The sequence below is a fragment of the Furipterus horrens genome, unplaced genomic scaffold (genome assembly GCF_987537825.1).
Source record: "Furipterus horrens unplaced genomic scaffold, mFurHor1.1.pri manual_scaffold_5, whole genome shotgun sequence".
Classification (NCBI taxonomy): Eukaryota; Metazoa; Chordata; class Mammalia; order Chiroptera; family Furipteridae; genus Furipterus; species Furipterus horrens.
The window spans coordinates 166,762,483-166,785,732 of record NW_028327175.1 but is presented as its reverse complement, the minus strand read 5'-3'; the positions used below and the strand labels follow the sequence as shown (position 1 = coordinate 166,785,732).

At 40.7% G+C, this 23,250-nt stretch overlaps 1 protein-coding gene across 14 annotated transcripts in view; it reads left to right on the top strand.

Annotated features, from left to right (window-relative positions):
* Positions 1-23,250, top strand: part of KCNMA1 (potassium calcium-activated channel subfamily M alpha 1) — a 725,195-nt gene that overhangs the window by 408,542 nt on the left and 293,403 nt on the right. For all 14 annotated transcript variants that reach the window (XM_090278265.1, XM_090278262.1, XM_090278261.1 and 11 more), the window contains exons 4-5: positions 10,875-10,968; positions 11,821-11,932. In XM_090278265.1, coding sequence (XP_090134391.1) covers positions 10,875-10,968; positions 11,821-11,932 — 206 coding nt within the window. The remainder of the gene's footprint in view (positions 1-10,874; positions 10,969-11,820; positions 11,933-23,250) is intronic.

The following is a 23,250-nucleotide window of genomic DNA, read 5'->3' as shown; positions in this document are numbered from 1 at the left end:
GGTGACTTGTCACATCTGATTTCTATGGGGATGCTGGTCTCTACTGCCAGGCTGTTTTCTGGCGTTCCTAAAGAGTGACTTCTGCTTTGTACTTGGCAGACTCATGACCTCCAATCAGCAACATCTTGGGCTCTCCGTTTTGGCTGTGAGGCTGCTGGGCTCTCAATAAAACTCCTAAATAGGAATACTTACACAACTTCCATGCCTCAGCTGTCAGCCAAAGACAGAGCTAAGAAACAGCTATTTTATTCCCTTGAGTAAGAAAGGTATAATTGTTTTCTATGCCAGTTGTCAGAAAGACTAGCACCAGGTCTTTCTCTATGTCTTCGTAAAACAAAACAAAACAAAACAAAGCAAAACAACAAAACACAAAAACACCTCAGGATGTCAGGAACAAAGCTATCTTAATTTTCCTTTAGCATCATATATAAATTCTTGTGTAACTTTTAACCAATGGCAGTGTCCTTGTGGTGAGTAGACATGTATGTTTTGTGTTTTCTATTCTTCAAAGTGAAGCAGCAGATAAATAGAACAACTGTTTCTTTACATAATTATTGTTTTTGAAATGCTCTTGGGCCTCCTAAAATCAACACCAAGCAGGTCATAAGTGTTACCACTCTTTGTAAGTGTAGCCATTTCAATGAGACCACTGAGGGGACCGTGTGCCATTCTGGTTGAGTCCAAATGTGGCTGGGAGAGAGCAGGGTTGAAACTGGAGTAGGTCTCATAGGCTGCTGGCCAAATTTTGGAGTCCATTGGAAAAAGTAAGAAAGGCATCTGATTAACCTTTCAGTCTGGGACCCAGGACAGACTGGTCCTGATTGTGGAGTCAGTAGTTTTGGATTCTCCATTGTAAATCCTTGCAGGTTGGCGCATAGCAAAAAGGCATTGTGAAGGTTAGGTTGTCCAACTGTGTTTAGATTGTCTCAAAGTCAAGGAGGAGGACAGGCATGGAAATGTAGAAACTGTAGGGAATGCAAGTGTAGAAGCAAGCAAGGCAAACATTTGGAGGAGAAGGCTCAGAAAGAAGAATTTTGAAGTCTATACCTAGTAACAGTCTAAAGAGGTACCACAATGATTTGAACCTGTTATGCTGTGGGAATCTCAACACACATGTTCAACCTTGCTCTGATTGGATAGTCTTTGTGAATAGATGGATCATGCTTCATCTTAGGAGCCTCTGCCATTCTCTATGCCATTAGGAGAGCTTCTTATATGGGAAGGCTCACGGCAAAAGTGCCTTGAAACCTTGCCCCAGTCTGCTTCTTCATGGTTGTTCTCTCCTTAAGAATTGAGGACACCTGGCATTTGCTCCCCAGTGTCTAGGAGCTGGCTGTGGGTTATTACTGGTTAGAGATTATTGTTCATGAGCTTCTTAACACATGCATGACAACATTTACTATCCAGAAGAAAGGCACTGGAGGTGGAAGGCGCACCAGGGTGAGTCCTCTACTCTTTCCTCAGGGCTTAGTTTTTGTGGGCATGAGAAGATGATGGCTCCAGGGGTCAGAGGTCCTGCTCCCCATGCTGGGCATTGCGTCTGGCTTCCTTGCTTTTCCTTCAGATCTGGGGCTTCTCTTTTCCCATACCTCCCACCCCCCATTTCTAATCACCTTGCCCAGGTTCTATTTTGTGGGTGCTTCCAGAGTGAGGTTGGGGTTTAATAGAGAGCATATGTTTGAGCAAGAGGGCTGTGGATTGTGCACGTGCGCATGTGTGTGTGTGCACCCAACCACATGTAACACCTCGTGCCTGTATGTGGCGATTTAACCCTGCCCTTGAAGAACTGTTAGTCTGTTTTGTAGTCTTTGTGCTTGAGTGTGTATGCATTAAGTAACTACTTGAAGCATCTACTCTATCACATCTTTAGTAACACAAGCATTTACTAGAGCAGAGACGGATAGAGTCAGTGGAAGTAGGGAAATGAGAGAGTAAAAGTCAGTCAGTCATGACTCTTCGGACAGTTTAGTCTGCAAACTAAAGCAGCACTCACTTGGCAATACTCTTTTTTATGGAGTAGCTTAACTCTGATTTATTACATGAAAGATGCTGGCAAACGTGAACACTAATTCTACTCTGGTAACAACTGTGATTGAAATAATTGTAGTTTATAGACAAGCTGGAGAAAACAAGCATCAGTGGGAAGATTGTCTTGGACATCATTCCAAGAGCCCAAGAGAGAAGAAATACATGATCTTATAGATATGGAATTAAAAGAGATAATTAGAAGACATATGAGTGAGTCCTCCCCCAGCCTCTCCTCCAGGTCTACACTAAGCCAACCAGGCAAGTGGAACTCTTTTTTGCTCAAGACCAGGGAAAAGGAGAATACACAACCTCCTGTGGTGACTCATTAAAGTGACCCATGGCTTTTTCTGTCAGGAAATTTTAGTTAATTATTTAATATTTATGAGACTATGTGGCTGCCTTCATGGAAATGTAATTTTCGTGGTGCTTCTTCTTTAATATTACCCAAAGTTAATGCTCTAATACTTAGAATCACACCAGATGTTAGCTTACTGCATGTCCTATTGGACATTTAAATTACATTGCAGCACCTGATAAGGAGGCAATAAAGCAAATACAAATGGAAAAAGAAAGTATGAAACTATTGATTCTTCTATCAGGTTTTGTTCATTTGTAGATAGTCTTTTTTTGGCATTTTTTCCACAAACAGTTATTGTCACCATCATTATTAACTTAGTTTATAAAATAATTATCACTTGTTCAGTGTTTGGTTTTTACTCGTAATTCAATTTCATCCTCACAACAGCCTTTGAGGTTTGTATCTTTATCTCCAATTTACAGATGAGAAACCCAAGGCTCGGAGAGGCCAAATTATTTATAACGAAGAGTTTGGATTTTAACTCTTCCATGGAACTCCAAAAATACCTAACTGCTAATTACTCTTGAGGTCAACTTACAGTGATTTACTTATTTGGGTGCATTAATGGAGGAAAAGAAATGGAATGAAAATGAGGAGTCTTGTGACAAAGTTTAGCAGAGCTCTGTGAGAAAGTGATAGATTTCATCATCTGAGCTACATGAAAACAAATTATCTGTGTTTCATTGAGAAATCCAATGTGTCAGGAACTGATATATTTTGTTCTCACCATCAGCTATCTATACAATTTTCCTCGTCCTTTTAGAAGAATATTTAATTATTAGGACAAATTATTCAGGTAGACACCCTGAGCTATACAACTGCTCTGAAGTCTATTGCTCTATTGTTCCAGGAGTCTCCATATCACTCAAAGCTCAAGAAGACAGAGTAAATATATAGGATTTCAAAGAGTAGTGAGGGTTTATATACCACCTACCTATTTTTTCCAATTAATTTCAACATGACCCTAGTGAAACATATGTTGTGGCTATTGGGTCACATGTCATCAATTCAGCAGAGGCATAATTAGAATCCTGGTAATGTCAGAAGGATTAATAGACCTATTGATACAAACCCATAGCTGAAAACTTCCCAGCAAAGCCACTTAACCATCTGGCTTGAGAACATGATAGATCAATACTGCAAGTAACAGAAATTATTTTCTATTCACAGTAGAATCATTGAAAGGTTTAAGAAAGGTATTTTAAGATAAAACAAAGTGCTTATTTTGATGTAATTATTATTAGTATTCATTAATGATTAAATACAAACTTAACCATTAGTGATAACATCTTAGACAATAACTACTCCAAGAAGTTCTGGGGTATAGTCACAATGCTGATCAACATAAAAGGTTTGCTTCTGTTTAGTAAAATTAATAAAAGTTACACAACATACTGAATACTGGCCCCATCCAGTGTAAACACCAAAAGCACAAACATTAAAAGATAAGCTTTTAAGTACAAAGCTCTGACAAAGTAATTTAAATGGGGGCACTGAAAGAAGCCAAAAGGCAGAAAGCTTTCAACTTTGATCCATTCAAGACCTGGGTATTCCTGGGGTACTGTCTAGTTTAGAAGACAATGTTTTATGAAGGGACTATTGCTTTCTCAATGATTAATTAGTATCATGCCATTCACACTGAATTCGCTATTGTTATTAGCTTATGAGATTTCTCTGAGACTTAAAATTATATGAATAAAAAAATTGATTTCTAATTTGGAGTATAATTGACTCTTGAACAATGCAGAGGTTTGGCGCACTGACTCCCACACACTCCAAAATCCACATATAACTTTTGACTCCCCAAAACCTTAACAACTAATAGCCTGCTGTTGACTGGAAGCCTTACTGATAACACAAACAGCCAGTTAACACACATATTGTATGTTATATGTATAATATATTGTATACTTGGAATAAAGAGTAAGCTGAAGAAAAGAAAATATTGTTAAGAAAATCTTAAGGAAGAAAGAATACACTTACGGTACTGTATGTATTTATTAAAAAAGATCCACATATAAGTAGACCCATGCAATTCAAACTCTTGTTCAAGGATCAACTGTACATTGCAAAGACTTGCTACCCTTTAAAAATTTCCTGATCTCATAGTATTCTGATTAGTTAGGTGCTTTTCATTTCTATTTTGTAGGCAGCAAAACTGAGACACTTTACTTATCTAATAAGTCCAGGTATTGTTAGGCCTCAAAATTACTAAAACCTCAAATCACTGAGATTTCCTCCATCTTTGTTGCAGATAGGTTCCATAGTATCCATGACTATATGATGTCATCATTTTTAACATTTTGACTGAATGGAATGGGATACAAAGCTTATGGATTATCTAGTCCATAATTAGAAGTGTTCTAAGTATCTAAATAGTATCATTCATTACCATATGCATTCTTGTTCTTCTAGAATAAGAGAGAGTGAGAGATATTTGGGGCATCTTGAGAATCATCCATCTTTAAGCAGATGGATAACTAGGTGTTATTTCTCTTCAAGCAGAGGAACTTGATCTAAGCTGATGGGGTCAGGCTCCACAGTGCCACTACTACTCAGGGTCCCAGCATGGACTTCTGAGGAGTAGTAATGTTCCACGTGACATCAGGGTTAGGTGTAAGTTGGATAGGTCACCTTCTTGTGAAATTTCCCAAACCATTCAACAAATGCATGACTTTTTCTAGGACATTTTAACCTCCTCCTTAAGTCAGTCCATCCCCATTGTTTTTGCATAAGCTCAATGCTAAGCTCTGTGGACAGCAGATACTATGTCTTATGTTCTTTTTCTTTTCCAAGGATGTTGCATTTCTTCTGCAGAAGTAAGGAGGTATGGCAGAAAGGATATTGGATCTCTGTCCCAACTCCACCACTTAGCTACAGATTTTGGGTAGGATTCTGAGTCTCACTTCTCTCTGGTTGCGGAATATAGATTATAACACAATATCTACCTTATTTTGCCAAGTTATGAGGACCAAATGCAATAGTATATGTAAACTGTATTCAGTTGCCAGGTATTATTATATTGAGTTGAATAATAATCAACATTATAAGACTGTTTAGAATTCCTTGCTCTTAATGCTATAGGAATTCAGAGATGGGAGAGGTCAGTATGATCTTGAGTAATGTGCCAAGCCATGCCTTCAGTTGGCCTGGAAGGCTGCCTAAGGGGGAGGAGCATTTGAAATGGCCAGAGCAAAAGCATAGCTTTAGAATTAGGAAAATGCAGTCACATTCATGAAATAATGAAGGTAACAGCTCATGGTAGTAAAGGGCTTGACTGGAGCAGAGCATAATATAAACTGGGAATAAAACATTAAACAAAAAGATAAATAAATAAACTGGGAGTTGTAGAGAGAGGCTGGGCTTTGGAAGCTCTTCACAATGAAGCTTACAGTAGTTGTGTGAGGCTGGAGGAAGCCATGATGGTGAGTGAATGACATATTTTAATTAAATTAATCTGGCAGCATTGCAGAGGTGAGACTAGGAGAAGAATCTGAAATCACTGAGCTTTTTGTATTGATTCATTTCTGTGATTCTGTAGGCCTGAACTCTGGGTCCATTATCCTGGTGGGAATTGAAAAGGATCCATCCAATTTAAAAACAGATGAGCCACAGAGTGAGGAGAATTTAAATATTGGAAATTATTTCAGAAAGTGCTGTTTTGTTCCTCAGCTAGTCTCTTCCCTCTCATGTGGTTATTTCTTCAATTGTCTGGGATGTTTGCTGTTGTTGTGCCTAACCCACTGAACATGTCTTTTTCCTATAAATTATGGTCTTTGTAACCTCTCTATCTATACTTCATCATTTTTCCTTTAAATATTAAACTAAAAATGTGCTGCTTGGGCATGCTCCAATTGTTAATTGGAATGTCATTGGTGAAGCCTGCATAGTGATATTGTAATTACTACCCCATATTGTCTTAATTTTCCCCCGTGTTCACATCTGTTCAACCTCTTGATCTCAGCAATTAGTTAAGTGGTATACAGCTGGTTACCTGGGGGCAGTCTCAGACACCAATTGTCTCTGTTCAGGTCTGAATGGAGATCTCAACAGCAACACCAGTGATTAGTGTGTAGCTGCATGAAAGTTCTGGAGCAGTGGTTCTCCAAGTGTGGTCCCCAGATGAGCAACATCATCTGGGAAATTGTTAGAAATGCAAATTCTCAGGACCCTATCCCAGACCTACTAAATCAGAAACTCTGGGAGGTGGGGCCCATCAAGGTTTCAACAAGCCCTCTAGGTAAATGCTAACGTTTGAGAACCACTGTGCTGGAGAAATATCTTCACAGGGTTGGACAGCCAGACTCAAGGAGGGAAAATAGCCTTTAGAAAACTCCAGGGAAGTTTAGAGGCTTAGAAGAGAGGGCAATTACGTCCCTCTTGGAGATGATGCACACATGCAGAGGAATAACTGCTAGAAGTGAGATTTTTCTCTTTAGCCCTTTGCCTTGTGCTTTAGAAAGACACATTTTTCAGTCAGTCTTCAGGAAGGACTGTTAGATTTTCCTATTCATGGGTCTTCATTGGATACTGTATTGTTAAATTTATGAAAAAAGAGATATATTCCCCACTTTGCTTGAGTCTTATTTTCCTCTGTAGAGAGAGTTAAATACTGAAATATGCTTACTTGATGGTTAAGAGGAAGTAGGAGTTTGTATTTCAACCTCTAATACTGAATATTTATCCCATAAGAAGAAGATCCCATTGAAGTTCTTTTGAAGGTGCTCAATCATGGGGTCCTGGTCAAAACACTAAATTTGCCTAAGGTTTTAGTATTAGTCTTGATCCATGGACTCTGGGAACCTAGGAATGAATAAGTTTATCAGCTTACTTTATTTTGTGTCCTCTAATTACTGTCATTAATTAACCAAGAACAGTATAGGGGAAGTCGGTGTTCTAAGACCAGGACTAGAACTAGTGACTTTATTTCAGTTCTTAAAACTCCACTTTTTTTATTGGCAACATATGACCATAAAAAGCCTATTCTGATGTGGGCATGTCTCATCAGGATGGCAATTTAAACTTAAGTGTGTAATTCAGAGCCACTTTCCTTTAAAGTAAAAAAAAAAAGAAGTGATTTTTTTTTCTTGCTCTTGACATTTCTCTGTATCTAGACAAGAAACTCTCCTACTTTACACAGGAAGGAAGAGGAGTTTCTGTTCCATTCTCCCCTCCTACAGTGAACATTAATCATTAAGATAAAGCCTCTGTGGGAAGAAAATAAATCCTGGATGATATGGACAACCTTTTTGTTTGTTGAATTATGTATTTTCTTTTTATAAGTTCAATGAACTTCTCCATGGCTCGTTTCCATTTGGGGAATGAAAGGGTGGGGCTTTAGAATTTCCATTCAGTGTGCTCTGATTGTGTGAGCCTGTGGACTAAAGGCACTTGGAGGATTTATCTTGAAGGGGATCCTGATAGTCTGTTGCCACTTGAGAAAATCAGGCAGGGAATTTCTCCTTGGGCTCTCATGGCAACTGAAAGAGCTAACAGGGGTGAAAAACAGACTCTCTGATTACCCTGGTCTACCTGGGCCGCAGGGGCTGGCCCTCCTTGGTACCCAAATTTCCTCTCCCCCTCCTTCATCTCAGCAGTTATTCATGTTATTGTGAGCTTCAGCCAGAGGAAAAGCTGCCAGCACCAGCAGCATAATTTTCTCCCTCTGTTATTTCAGCTCAAAGTCTAGGACTCAAGGAATGATATGGAACAATGATGAAGTCCACTCTAAATCTGATTTTCTTTTTTAAGATTTTTTAAACTATTTATTTATTTATTTATTTTTAGAGAGAGGGGAAAGGGGAAAGAGAGGGAGAGAAACATCACTGTGTGGTTGCCTCTCACACGCCCCCAATTGGGGACCTGACGTGCAACCTAGTCATGTGCCCTGACTGGGAATCGAACCAGCGACACTTGGTTCGCAGGCCGTCACTCAATCCACTGAGCCACAGCAGCCAGGGTTTAAATTTGATTTTTAAAAATGGTACATTATGGTTTCAGCATTGTTCTCTGTAAATCAGGGGCACTGCTGAGGTATATTTTTCAGCACTGTGCCCTTTAGCATCTAGCTTTCCCATTGTTGCCTTTGGGAATGGGCAATATAGGAGGGAGCAGCAGAGATGACAAGGAAGGCAAGGCACAAAGGAAAGAAGTTGCTATAGCCTTATTCCTTATAACTTTTTGAATATTTGCTTCCATTTATGTTGAACCCAAATGTCCTCAACGGCATTGAGCTAACTTCTCTTCCCCACACCATTCAGTCCTCTTCCACAGCATAACAAATACTTTCGCTGCAAGATGTATTTCAAGGTAACTACCACATTAACCACAGAGGCCATGGAATTAATTGGAGCTAGGAAACGCACAGTATTCCTAAATATGTCATCAGTAACTTCATCAGTGAGGGCAATAGTAAGGTTATCATTTGGCCTGGTGAAGAAATAGTGGGTTTTCCATAGTAGACTTGGGAACCAAGATTTTCATTCTGTTCACTTGTCAGAATATACACCAATCTTGATGACTGCACATTTATAATGCACAGCTAAGTCACCGGTGGCACACATGAAGATGTGTGCCATCAGAGCTCCCAGTCCTTACTCTTTTACATGCAGACACACACACACACACACACACCTTTAATTTTCAGTAGCACATCATACCAGTGGCTTACATAGCACAGAGATGCATGGTCTATCTGAATCTTTTGGCATCTTTCGTGGGTTTCTGGTCAACATAGTTCATGTACTTTTTCTCACTGTAGCTAGAGCAGCTAAGAACTCTGGCACCTGTGAACCTTGTGGTCTTGTTCTTGAAACAACAAAGTGCTATCATGGCTTGGGAATTACAGAAGTGTCACTTATTAATTCTAGGTCTGGATTTTCTTTTTTTCACTTAAATTAATACCTGTGTAGGAGAGCTGGCAAAGAGCAGTGGTAGGCTGTGATGTTTAGCTTTTTCTTGTGTCTCCGTTCAGCATTGGACTAAGCAAATTCAAGCTGTCTTTCTTCCAACTTCCCTACCTTAGTGAAATCCTAGCAGTTGCCATTTCCTTTATAAAAAAAACTGTTTTTCAGTGTTCGTTTTTTGTTCGGTCTGCTGAGTTTGTAAATGCAAATGTAGATTAATTAATGCTTTTATGGAGGTTTTTCCTCCTACTTGTGATTTGGGAGGTGACAAAGGGCATGTTTGTTGTAATAGTGATGAAGAATGGATAAATCCACGCATGTTATATGATCAGAGAGTCCCACAGACTGACCACCATGGCTCTAGGTGGGCCCTGCACTCCTGTACTGCACAGATTCCTGCCTGTTGAACAACTAAGCATTGTCCTTATAGAAGTACAACTATACTAACTGGTATTGCATACAGCAATGTCCGAAGTGGCAATACTTCAAAATCTGAAATCCTGCGCCCTGTGCTTCTCAAGCTAGCCCTCTCCTGGCCTGGAGGCCTGCGAGGCTTTCCATCTGGGGAAAGTATTTTACTTTTCCCCATATTCCCCTCTTCTTTATGTTCCTGGTCTGAGTGTTACCATTGGTTTACTGGTAACAGTATACTATGAATTTTCCTTGACGGCTTTGTGATGTGTATGAGGCTTTCCTGCTTCCCACCCAGCCCCAAACTTGGGACTTTTCACATACTGATCCTCTGATCAGTTTGATGCGGGAAAGCACATGGAAGCCATGTACCAGTTTGTATAGTAGTACCCTTTGGAACTGCCTACTCTTGAACAAAGTAGAGTGTTCCGGGGGGGTTTGCATTGGCTGCTTGACACACAGAGAACCTATTAATCTGCATGCCAAAGAATAAAAATAAAATTAACCCTTAGAGTACTGCTTCAACATTTTGGTTTAATGGCCTTGAATTTTACCAGTTGGGCAATGCTTCTTTCCCTGGATCAGAAGGCTGCACATGAAGTCCATATGTAGTCTAGCCAGAACATCCACCACGATACTCTCCTTCACAGCTTTCCTGAGATGCTCCCATGTCCTTTATTGTTAATCAACTGATGGCTTTAAAAAGGTTCAAAACATGCCACTGTATTTAACTGAAAATGGGCTCCACTTCCAATGTGCTGGAGGGTGTGAGGAACTGTTTTTAGCTTTGGGATATGTCTGCTAAAAGAAAGAAGTCAGTTCTTTAAGGGTTAATGTGAAATTAAGGGATTTGGTAGTGTCTCTTGCTTGTCCTTCCTCCAAGGCGTGTGCATGATCTTCTTTAGATTTTTAGCTCAACTGTTGAATGATGATAAAAATAATATACATATTTAAAATTACAGAAACAAATAAAACAACAAAAGACTGAATGGATGAATGGAAAGACCCCTTGGCAATGCTTGCTTGATTATCACAGGGGTAGAAAGACCAAATGTTTTATTTTATGAACATTCATTGTGTCCTCTCCCCCGAGCACCGCCCCTGCGCAGCATGTGGGACACTTGGTGATGCTTTTCATTTACCCTTTGCTTTTTCTTCTTCCTGTCTAATAGCCCAATAGAATCCTGCCAGAATTTCTACAAAGATTTCACATTACAGATCGACATGGCTTTCAACGTGTTCTTCCTCCTCTACTTTGGCTTGCGGGTGAGTTGGAGCAACACTGCTCAGTGTGACGATGGGGGTGCTAGTCTGGTTCCAAGGGGCCATCCTCTACCAGCGTCTGCTCTCACAGGCAGACAAAGCCCCGTGTTCCCAAGGGAGACAACAACCTGCATTCTGATTTTCTGTCTGTGAGAGAGCCCTGTCCTCAGCCCAATGTTTTCTGAAGTACATGTTAATTGTGTTCACAGTGGGAGAAATTGGGCTATAAATAACTATTATACCTCCACTGACCAACTTTCTCTTCCCTCTATTCAAATAGGAAGGCATTGTTTCTTTAAATAGACCCCCCCACCCCCCCAAAAAACTTTCTGCTTTTAAATTTATGCTTATCCCTGCTCACTTAGCTGAATCCTGAGAGAACAGTGGGATCAGGGAGTAGGGCAGCAGAATTTGGAATTGGGGGGGGTTCTACTACACCCTGTTTATGACAGGAGCTGTACAGAGGTGGATTACGGAGATACATGTGTGTGCACATGTCTGTGTGTGTGAATGAGTGCATCCATATATGGTTTATTTGCAGTTATATTTATTTTAAAGAGTCTAATGAAGGTGAGATCATTCAACCTTCCTTCTGATGCAGTTGAAAACCACAGAAAAATATGCTTCCTGAGCTTTCTCCAAGGCTAACATATCATATAGTCATTCTTTAGAAAAGGCTATCTGGATTCTAAGACAAAAATATCATGTAATTGGTGTAGATATGAAAAGAATATAACATTTCATTCCAGACCCCCACAAAAAAACAAAACATAACCTTTGGCAAGAGTATATTTTGAATGCTGGCACCATGCTTCTCATTTTTTTCCCTTTTATTTTTTTTTTTCTTTTCCCCAGTTTATTGCAGCCAACGATAAGCTGTGGTTCTGGCTGGAAGTGAACTCTGTCGTAGATTTCTTCACGGTCCCCCCAGTGTTTGTGTCTGTGTACTTAAACAGAAGTTGGCTTGGTAAGTCAATCTCTCTTCTTTTCTTCTTGCTGGTTCCTGAGCCATGGCTGAAATATAGAATCCAGGGCTGGCTGTTTCAGAGTGTTGTGTATTAATGTGAACAACTCTTGGAATTTTAGCAGTTGATGTCAACAGTTCTGTTTGGAGTACTAGACCACAAGAATTTGCACAGATCAGTGCTTCTGGTAATGCAGTTTTCTCATTGTGGAAGCCTAGTGGCCAGCACTGTCACAGCCAGGACCTTGACATTCATGGGTCTGTCATTTTTCATTCAACTTGGAGTCAGTACTGGACAAATGAGCCCATGATGTGATGACAAATCTAGCTTTCCAGGGAGCTGGTTTAGTTGCCCCAGAAGGCTGCCTGTGAAAGCAGATGCTTCTTAGTTTTTTGAACAGTGGGTCCTGCATGGATATTTATAGTTATGAGTTCTTTTGTGGGACAGGAAAAGGTAAAGCATCTCGAGTCACCCCTCACCTTGAAGAAGATTGAGCTCCCTTCCTGTGTTAGAGGAGTTTGGCTGGTGCTGGGTTTACATCTCACTTCCTATCTCTGCTCAACATGTCACTTACTGTGCCGGGACTGGGGCAATTGAGTGGGTAAAGCAACTAGCTCAGAGGATGACTACTGCAGGACATAGAGAAACAGTTCTGAGGTTCTTTTTCTGTACTTAATAATTTTCTCAGAATGTTTCTGCTGCACAGGGTCTACTGGGAAAGAAGGGAGGCTGAAACAGGACTTGGAGGAATCTTTGTGGGTTCCATCTGTCTTTATTTTCAGAATTTTTGTCTTAACTTGATTTTTTTAAAACAATGTATTTATAATAGTCAGTATAAGCATTCAAAGATGTATATATAAAGAATATACTAATCACCTCTTCTTCCTGCATGCATCACTGCCTGCTCTCAGGGATGCTCAGTGTTAACCGACTTCCACAACTTTCCTTCATACTTATTTCATCACGAAAAGCACGAATTCTCACATATAATAGTGTTTCAGAGATGATGGTCTTTGTATAAAATAATTGTATCAACCACACTGTACTGCAGTTTGGTTTTCTTACTAACTAATGAATGACAGACATACCTTCAGCACAAAATTCCATAAGTTGTTGCATCACAGTTTATTCAGCCATGACCCTAATGATAGTTTTCTTTTTCTACTATAAACAATGTTCTAATAAACATACTCATCCACATATTTGTACAATTCTACTTCTATAGATTGGTCCAGGTTCCTGGAAGAGGACTTGCTGGATCAAAGAATATGTATATTTTAGTTTGTACAGATGTTGATGGATAACATTTCAAAAATGTTGTGTCAAGCAATGTGTTATAATGTTCTTGCTAGCACTGTGAATTTTTTATATGCATGGTATCACATATTTAAAAAGCATCTTTTATATACAGTATATGTAATAATCACATACACACATGTGTGTGTATGTCCTATAAGGATCCTATTTTTTCTCCAGTTTCCGCGTTAGAATTGTGTTCATTTGCTTGATGGAAGAGTCTTCCTCCTTGATTTGAGAAGTACTTGCTTAGATTGGGCTTTTGAGCCAGCATGATGAGACCATTTGAGCTGCACACAAATTTGAGAAGCGTCTTCAGTTTGACCTAAGTGTGCTCTGTGGCCAAGGGTCCAGGATGCCTCAACTTAGCTGCTCACTGGCTTTGTGACTCAGGGACTCACTACTCGTCACTTGCCTGTTGTTTCTTAGGTTGGCCTAGCTGATATTTAAGATTTTTTGTTTTTGTTTTCTTAAGCTCAGAAAGTCTCTAAGACACTTGTATTATTAACGACTGTTGGGGAAAACTGGAGAGTTAGTGAAATAAAATCACTAACATTGCTGAGTGAAAATTACGCATGGGCTGCTAACCAGGGCTTTTTCTAAACCATCCCATTGTGAAGAATACAGACACGCACACCCTTAAAAAAAGAAATAAAGAGTGAAGGATGAGAGACCGAAGAACATAGGGAGGGAAGAAAAGTGAGAAAGAGGGAGAATGGAAGGAGGAAGGAAAGGAAGACAGTCAGAGGCAAAAAGGAACATGCCTTTTCTTCCCGGCTGTGCTCTAATAACTGTGCACTTGAACAGCCACTTTCCTTTTCTGGACCCTCAGTTTTTCCATCTCAAAAATGGGAGGTTTGGACTAAATTGTCTTCCAGTCCTCATACTTCTTGAATCTGAGTTTTGTGTGAGGGTTCATCATCCCCTGGTCCGTTGTGGTCCTACATGATTGAGACCCTTCATGACCTGGCTGGGGACACCCTCTTGCAGGCAGCGTCACACCCCGGGTCAGGGTGTGGAGCTGCATCTTCTCTTTGTGGCTGAAATGTGCCCTCGAACCTCTTAGTGTCAGGACAACTTGGATGTTTTAAAAATCCTTGCCTTCTTGGGGATGGTTTAATTCTGATTTTTGGAGGTGTGTTCTGGTCTAGTGAAAATCTGTCAGAGCAAATAGAAAAAGGGGAAGAAAAAGGAAAAGGAAGAAAATGAGATACATTTTCCATCAGTTGTGGCTGCTCTTCAAAAAATGCTCTAAGATGTGCTTCAATTTGTTCATTAATTGACAATATTTATTAAGCACCTCCTGTGTGCCTGGCACTTTTCCAAATGATTAAGAAACAACAGTGAATAAAATAGACAGCGTCCTACCCTTTGACATATTAATGGGGGAAGAACAGGAAAATAGGAACCTAATAAATAAGTATATTATATAGTATAGTAAGGGAAATGCTATTAAAACTGAAAACATAAACCAATGACCTTTTGAGCTCTGAGCTAATAATAATAAAAACAGCAACTAACCTTTCTTCTTTTGTAGGAGAAAACACCTTTAATAACATCATACGTTTTGTTTTTGGTTACCAAGCCCCTTGGATCAGATTCAAAACTGGTCTGCCTGTTAGGAAAGGGAATTCGGTGTAATAATATTTCAAGGAGGTTCCTGTGTCTGATTTAATACATGGGTTATTACATCGTGAAACAATTATTGTACCAGCGAGCTGCCAGAGATAAAATGAACATTCCCATGAGGTATGGCATATAAAGTGGAAGGAATAATCTCTTTAAATAAGGCATTTCAGGAATGGAAAGGTATTGCCTTTACTGGCTGAGGTTTGGGGGAAGATGCAGGAAACCAAAGTCTCCCAGGTTTCTCCTCTACACCCTGCCGGAGCCCTGCCCAGGGCAGAGGGCTGGGCTGTAGCTGGTGCTTGGGTGGATAAAAACCAGTGAAGGCCATGACCTTACCTTTCCCACAGCATAACCCACACCATGTTTTTCTTATTGTTAATATATGATTGCATATTATATAGTTCAGTATTTACTTACTTTTTTGTGCATATTGATTATCTTAGTGTCTTACTAATAACAGCTGATATTTATTCTGGTTCTGCTATGTTCTAGGCACTCTGATAAGCCCCTTACATCCACGAACTCAATCCTCAGCAAACCTGTGAGCTAGGAATTATTTTCCCCACTTTGCAGATAAGGAAAAAGGCTGAGGGAGGTTATCTTGTCTCCAGTCCCATTGCCTGGGAGTGGGAAAAGGGGTGGTTTGTCCCGTATTTGGCCTGACTTTATTCTGTCCATCCTCACGCTGTACTCTGCCCTTACCCTTGAAAGATTTGGGGTTCTGAGCACTGGGTGGGGGATGACTGAGCTGATTTTGCTGCTTATGTTGGCACCTCAATCTCTTCTTACTAACAGAGGGCTTCACTCAGGCAGGCAGGCAGGGAAGAGATCTTATTTAAGAACACACCCCATGTCTTCTTCCCACTTCTCCTTTCCCACGTCCACTTTCTGGAGTTGCTACTAGGACCAGGGAAACACAGGTATATCCTGATTCCCAGAGTACCTTAGCCACTTGAGATGAGATCTGCTGAGAGAGAGAGAGAGAGAGAGAGAGAGAGAGAGAGAGAGAGAGAGAGAGAGAGAGAGAGAGAGGGAAAGGAAGGACTGGGGACTGCCACCCATCCTTAATCAATAGAACAGAATGGATCAAAGCTGAGCTCTGGGCTGTACACCCTCAATTCTCATCTTGGTTTAGCCACTCTCAGATGGATCATTTTGAGCAAGGTCGTTTTACTCATCTAAAAATCAGTTTTCTCACCTGCATAATAGGGGTATTTTTAAAGTATATTTTATTAAGTTGTTACAGTAGTCCCAATTTTTCCCCTTTGCTCCCCTCTGCCCAGTACCCACCTTCCCTCTAGCAATCCCACCCTCCTTAGTTCATGTCCATGGGTCGTGCATATAAGTTCTTTGGCTTCACCCTTTCCTATTTTATTCTTAACTTCCCTGTCTATTTTGTACCAACCAATTATGCTTCTCAATTCCTGCACCATTTCCCCATTTCTCCCCTTTCCCCCTCCCAGCTGATAACCCTCCAAATGATCCCCATACCTATGATTCTATTCCCATTCTGGTTTGCTTCATTGGCTTTTATTTTTATTTTTTAGATTCAGTTGTTGATGACTGTGAGTTTTTTTGTCATTTTAATGTTCATAGTTTTGATCTTTTTTCTTAACTAAGTCCCTTTGACATTTTGTATAATAATGGCTTGGCAATGAGGAACTCCTTTAGCTTTACCTTGTCTGGAAAGCACTTCATCTGCCCTTCCATTTTAAATGATAGCTTTGCTGGATAGAGTAATCTTGGTTGTAGGTCCTTGCTTTTCATCACATTGAATACTTCTTGCCAGTCCCTTCTTGCCTGCAAAGTTTCTTTTGAGAAATCAGCTGGCAGTCCCATAGGCACCCCCTTGTACGTAACTCTCTGCTTTTCTCTTGCTGCTTTTAAGATTCTCCCTCCATCCCGAACCCTTGGCATTTTAATTATGATGTGTCTTGGTGTGGTTCTCCCTCAGTCCAGCTTGCCTGGGACTCTCTGTGCTTCCTGGACTTGTATGTCTATTTCCTTCACCAAATTTGGGAAATTTTACTTCATTATTTTTTCACTTAGGCCTTCAATTTCTTGCTCTTCCTATTCTCCTTCTGGTACCCGTATGATTCAGATGTTGGTATGTTTAAAGTTGTTCCAGAGGTTCCTAAGCCTCTCCTTCCTTTTTTCAGTTCTTGTTTCTTCATTCTGTATTGGTTGACTGTTTTTTTCTTCCTTATGTTCCAAATCATTGATTTGAACCTTGGTTTCCTTCCCTTCACCATTGGTTTTGTGTGGATTTTCCTTTGTTTCATTTGGCATAGCCTTCACTTCTTCCCTTATGCGTCTGCCATACTTAAGCATATCTGTCAAGACTGTAAGCATCTTTATCACCAGTGTTTTGAACTTTATATCTGTTAGGTTGGCTCTCTTCTCATCGCTTAATTCTCCCACTGGAACCTTGATCCGTTCCGTCTTTTGGCCTATACTTCTCTGTCTCCTCATCTTGACATGCTCCTGTGTTTGTTTGCCTCTGTGTCTTATGTAGAGCTTTCGCACCTATTACATTGTAAGGGGCGGAGCCTTAGGTATTCATCAGTACAGGGCGACCCGTTTCACCACGTTGTGGCGCTGTGTGTGTATAGGAGGGGGCTGAGGGAACAATGCTGCTTGCTCAGCACTTTCCCCTTTTCCAGGAACTTCTCCCACTTTCGTATGGGACTGGCACTCTGGCCGTCGTTCCCAGGGCGGGTGAGTCTGCAGACATTCTAGGACTGTGGGAACCTTTAAACAAGCAGACTCTGCTGAGAGACTGGCAGTTTCTTCCTCTGCCCCAATACCCACTGGTTTGCATAGTCAAAAGCAATGAGGCTTTATTGTCCTTGGTGCTGAAACTATTCTGGTTTCATGCTGGGAGCACTCCCCAGGTGTCCCTCCCTACCTTTTAAAATGCTTGACTGCACTTTCCACTGGCCTGCCGCTGCTGCCACCACCACACCACATCCTCTCCACCTGGGCTCTGCTCCTCCTACCTGTCTGGATGAGTATTTCTTCTTTATGTCTTTGTTTGTTGGACTTCCATGCAGCTTGATTTTCTGGTATTTCTGGTTGTCTCTAGTTTTGAGGTAGTTTTATTCCTTCTTAGTTGTGGAGAGAGACACAGCATGTTTGTCTAAGGCTCCATCTTGGCCTGAAGTATCATAATAGGTATATTAATAGCACTCATCTCATGATGTTGAAGTGGGGATTCAATGAGGTAATGTGAGTATGGTACCACATACATAGGACGAGTTTAGTGATCCTCTTGGGCCTCTCTTTCTAACCTACCTATCTTACTTTAAAGTGCCAGGGAAGAAAATAAACCAGACGGAACCAAAAATAAGGCAGCAGGATCTGAGGACCTTCACGTCAGCAGGCGGCAAGTCACGGCTTATTTTAATCCCTAGTCCCACACACCAGCTTATTCATTTTTGTTTCTCTCACAGAATTTTTATCTTGCCTCACTAAAATAAATGTACCTTGAAATGAGAGATGTGTCTTATTTTGAGACTTGAATAACACGCTTTCAGAGAGAACTCTTTTGTCTGTCTCATTCTTTTGGGAACTTATCCTCAAGGTAGGTCAGTGGGCTGTACCTCCTTTGTGTGTTTACATATTTTTGTTGATCGAAAAAAAAAGCAGTGCACTCACTGGCCAGTCAATGAACTTGCTTTCCGGAGCACCTACTGTGTGCTTAGCACTGGAGTGAGATGAATGTGCTTGGCCATGATCTTTCCTTGCTTTGCTATGATTCTCAACATCCCCTATCTCCTCTTCTCTGATGAAATCAGGGGCAGGTAAGGTGCCACAGTCACTGAACTGTGGTCGGAAAATGAAACCTGGTTCTCTATCTTGTATTAGACCTGACCTTGGACCTTAAACTTTAGAACCTTCAGCAAATTCTGCTAGAAAATAGAAAACTGCTAAAACAATAGAAAAATGAGTTAATTCCCAGTCACAGGGCAATTAAAATTATTAAGGCTATCTGCTTATAAATATATACCTGGGCAGTCCTTTCTTGTGTTGAAAAGTGATGAAAATAGGTTTGTAAAAAATAAAAAAAGCACAAGTTCTTAAAAACAACTACAACAAAAGGACAAAACATAGTTCCTGTTGGAGACCAAGGTTTCAATCTAGTTTTGGAACCAAAATAAACTCATGCAGCAACAGTTGATAACACTACCCGCTAAGTAATTAAGTCCCAAATTATGAGGTACAGACTGTAAGAGCTGTGGCAGTTCAGAGGAGAAAGAGCTCTTGTGGGTGGAGGATGCAAGGAGGCTTCGAGAAGAGGCAGGGTACTGCTGAGGCTGTGGCGGCAAATGAGCGGGCAGAGTGGGAAACAGCACGAGTTTTCCATGTGGAGGATAGTAAATGCCAACAGATGGTAATATCATCCTAGACAAGAACGTGTTCTTTTCATGTGCCAGGCATCAGTCTCACAACCCTGCAAGACAGATGTATTAGTTTCTTCTTGTTGCGGTAACAAATTGCTACAAACGTTGCGTCTTAAAACAACACAAATTTATTATCTTATAATTCGGTAGATTAGAGGTTAACGTAGGTCTCTCTAGGCTAAGATAAGAGTATATTCAGGGCTGTCCTCCTTTCTGGAAACTCTAAGGAAGATTCCACTTCTCACCTTTTCAGTCTTCCAGAAGCCATCCTTGGCTTATAGCCCTGTCTTCCATCTTCAAAGTCAGCAATGGTAGGCTGAGTCTTTCACACGTGGCACGTCTCTGATCTTGCTTTCTGTTGCCTCTCTCAGATTCTCTTGTGTGCCTCCCTCTTCCACTTTTAAGGACCTTGTGATTACATTGGGGGCTTTCCTGGATAATATGGGTAATCTCTCCATTTTAAGGTCAGCTGATGAGCAACGTTAATTTATCTGCTACTTTGATTGTCTTTTGCCATGTAAGTTACTATATACATAGGTTCTAAGGATTAACACGAACATTATTCCACATACCAAAAGGGGTATTATTATTATTCCCACTTTTCCAAAGAGGAAACTAAAATTCAGAGGAGTTAAGTAACTTGCCCAAAGTCATGGTGCCAGGGAGACTTAGAGCTGGAACCCATGCTGCTGGTCAGTGGCTCTGCACAGCCTTTGGATCCAAAAGCTCTAGCAGGCTCCTTGTACTTTCCCAGCCTGTTCTGTAAGGAGACCTTTGGGGAGATTCTGTTTGGAGCGTGCGACCTTCCCTATATACTCACTTACATGTAGTGTTTTTGTTTGTTTATTTGATTTTTAGTTTTCTTGGGAACAGGTGAATAACTACGGACATGTCTGTTATCCATCCTTGGTTGCTAAGCAAGTTACACAGAGGTCTGAGTACCCCCTCCTGTGTGGCTGCAGCAGCTGAGGGCAATGTGTTAGATATACATATCCCTGCTTAAAAGCCCCCTTTCCTTACAACTCATGCTTTCTTGCCTTTTTGAGTTTAGTTAAAAGAGTAGAGAGAAACCAGAATTTTAGAGTTCCAAATGAGACAAATGAATTTCAATGGTATGCCACCATTTTCCTGACGAAAGCAATGTGTGGGGTCAGAACTCCACTTTCCCTTTCAGTGGTCATTTTTGAGGGGCTCTTCTGCAGCCTCAGGATTCTCATTGTTGTTCATCCACTTCAGAAGGCTCTGGCTCCAGGGCCCCTCCCTTGCTTGAAGAACTCCATACCAGGTGAAATGAGGTTAATATCTGGACCTGACATTGAACAGCCCCTGCATTTGGTAAGAATAATCAAGAGTGAAAATTCTTGACTCTGTTTTCTCACACCAGTTATTTTTAGTGTGTTGAGTTTTAAAAAACAAAACAAAATCAGAGAGTGGAAACAACCCCTTTTGGGGGAATCCCAGACACACAGACATGAGTCCCAGGCTCCTCTGCTCCTTAGACTTCCTGGCCCAGATGTATCAGGCTGCTGGTTGGCATTTGCCATGTGTACCTTCCCTTGTGCTGAGTCAGGAGTGAGTTTCTGCCCCACCTCTCTGGTTTCAGTCCTTTCTTAACTCCACTTCCTGTGTGAAGCTTTCCTGTTGTTTCCTTTGCTTTTATTTTTAGTGCTCTAAGAGCAGTGTAATCAGTCTGTTATATACTATCAGTTAGGAGACAGGTCCATGACAACAGTGTAGCAGGGACCTTGACTGTCCTTTTTTTATTGTCTCCAGTGCCTGGTATAGTTCCTGGCACATAATTTATGCTTGTTGAATGAATAAAGGAATGAATGGGTGTTGTTACAATAATGATAATAATGAATGATTGTTGATTGCTTATTAATAGCAGACACTGGGACTTTGGCTGGATAGCTCAGTTGGTAGGAACATCATCCCGATACACCAAGGTAGCAGGTTTGATTCCTGGTCAGGGCAAATAAAGAATCAACCAATGAATGCAGAAGTAAGTGGAACAACAAATTGATGGCTCTCTATTTCCCCTTCCTCTCTCTCTAAAAATCAATTTAAAAAAAGTATTTTTTAAGTAAAAAGAACAGACACTGGCCTCAGCATCTTATAGGCATTATCTCAATTAATATTCTCAGCAGCCCAATGAGTAAATACTGGATTGGCCAAAAAGTCCAGTTTTTTTTCTGTGAAGTAAAAGGCACATTTAAAAAATTTCAGCAATAACTATGGACTTGAATATTCTGAGTATGTCAGTATCAGGCTGCCTTTGCTTTGATAAATCACCCAGAGAACAGTCTGGGACTTTACACCAGGTTTATTATAGGAAGGGAGGAAAAGGGGATAGAGGTAAGAGAGAAACTCCCAGTCCAACGGAAGGGCCTATAGGAGCAAGGAAAGGGGAAAGGGAAACCTCCAACCTACCCATTGGAGTTTCCTTGCTTGCACCTGCAGGCACCCGTCTCCACCCCCTTCTGAACATACATTTTGGTTTGGGTGAGTTAACCCATCAACACATTCAACAGGTTATTTATGTCTCCCTGCTTTTCCTCAGTCAATATGTCATGCTAGGTCCATGAATATTTCTTTTGGGAACTAGCAAAGTCTATTTTTATTTCTTATGGGAGCTGCTGGGACCAAGTAATTTACATATAGTTCATTTGCATATGTCAAAAGTCGGGGCGGGCAGTCCAGCTGCCACCATGTTCTGACAGTCGGCTGGCTATCTCCCATGTGGTATAACATTGATGTTCTCAATTAATGTCTTAATTTGATCGCTATCAGCCTCAGCTGGTCTACTCGCCTGTGGAGCATCATCCAGTGAAAAATCTCCAGCACAAAACTTGGCAAACCACTGATGACATGTTTGGTCAGTCACAGCACATTCTCCATGCACTGCACAATTTTTTTTTTTTTATATTTCAGTTGAGTTTTTACCTTTCTTGAAATAATAAAGCATAATATGCTGATAATGTTGTGTATTTTCTTCCATCTTTAATATAAAAAGACTGCACAAAAATTCACCGATTTTAATATGTTTCTTTTAAAATGCATGCTGATATGACAGCTGTCACAATACAATCTAACAAAATTGTTTCAAATGAAGTTAAAGAAAACTAAGCGCTACTAGAGCTTTCTTACAGAAACAAACAAACTTTTTGGCCAACCCATTGCTTTTAGTCTGTGTTTACAATTTAGGGAACTAGGTTTGGGGGATAGGTAACTTTCCCAGGTAGTAAATGGATCCAGGACTCAATTCTGGAGTCCATGCTTTTAAAATTATTGAGCCAGTGGTTCTCAAAGGGTGATTGCCAGACCAGCAGCACCAGTTTCACTGGGAAACTTGTTAGAAATGCAGATTCTTAGAACCCAGCCTAGATCCAGTGAATCAGGAATTCTCTGAGATTGGTCCAACATTCTGTATTTTACAGCCTTCCTGGTGATCCCGATGTTCACCAGTTTTGAGAACCATTGTTCTACGCTATGCTGGGATGGCTCCAAATTTGGCTGTCTATGAAAATCCCCCAGGGAGCTTTTAAAACTCATGATATTTAGGCCAAAACTCCAACCAGTTAAATTTAAGTCTCTGGGTTGGGGGTGGAGACTTGGGCTCAGCATTTTTTTAATGCTCCCCAGTTGCATTTAAAGTGCAGTAAGGGTGAGAACTGCTCTTGTGTATAATTTCTAACTAGGAATGTTGAATTAATTTCTCCATAGCAGAGTGCTTCCAAACTTCAGTGAGTATATGAAGCACTGGGAGATCTTGTTAGAATGCAATTTCTGATTCAGGAGGTGTGGGGTGGGAGCAGAGATTCAGCATTTCTATAAGCTCCCAGGTGATTCTGATACTTCCGGTCTGGGGGCCATCCTTTAAGTAGCAGAGCTTTCCATTCTGGACTGTACTGTCCACTATGGTCAGCACTAGCCACATTTAGCTTTTTAAGTGTAGATTAATTAAAATTACATAAAAGCTCAGTTTCTCAGTC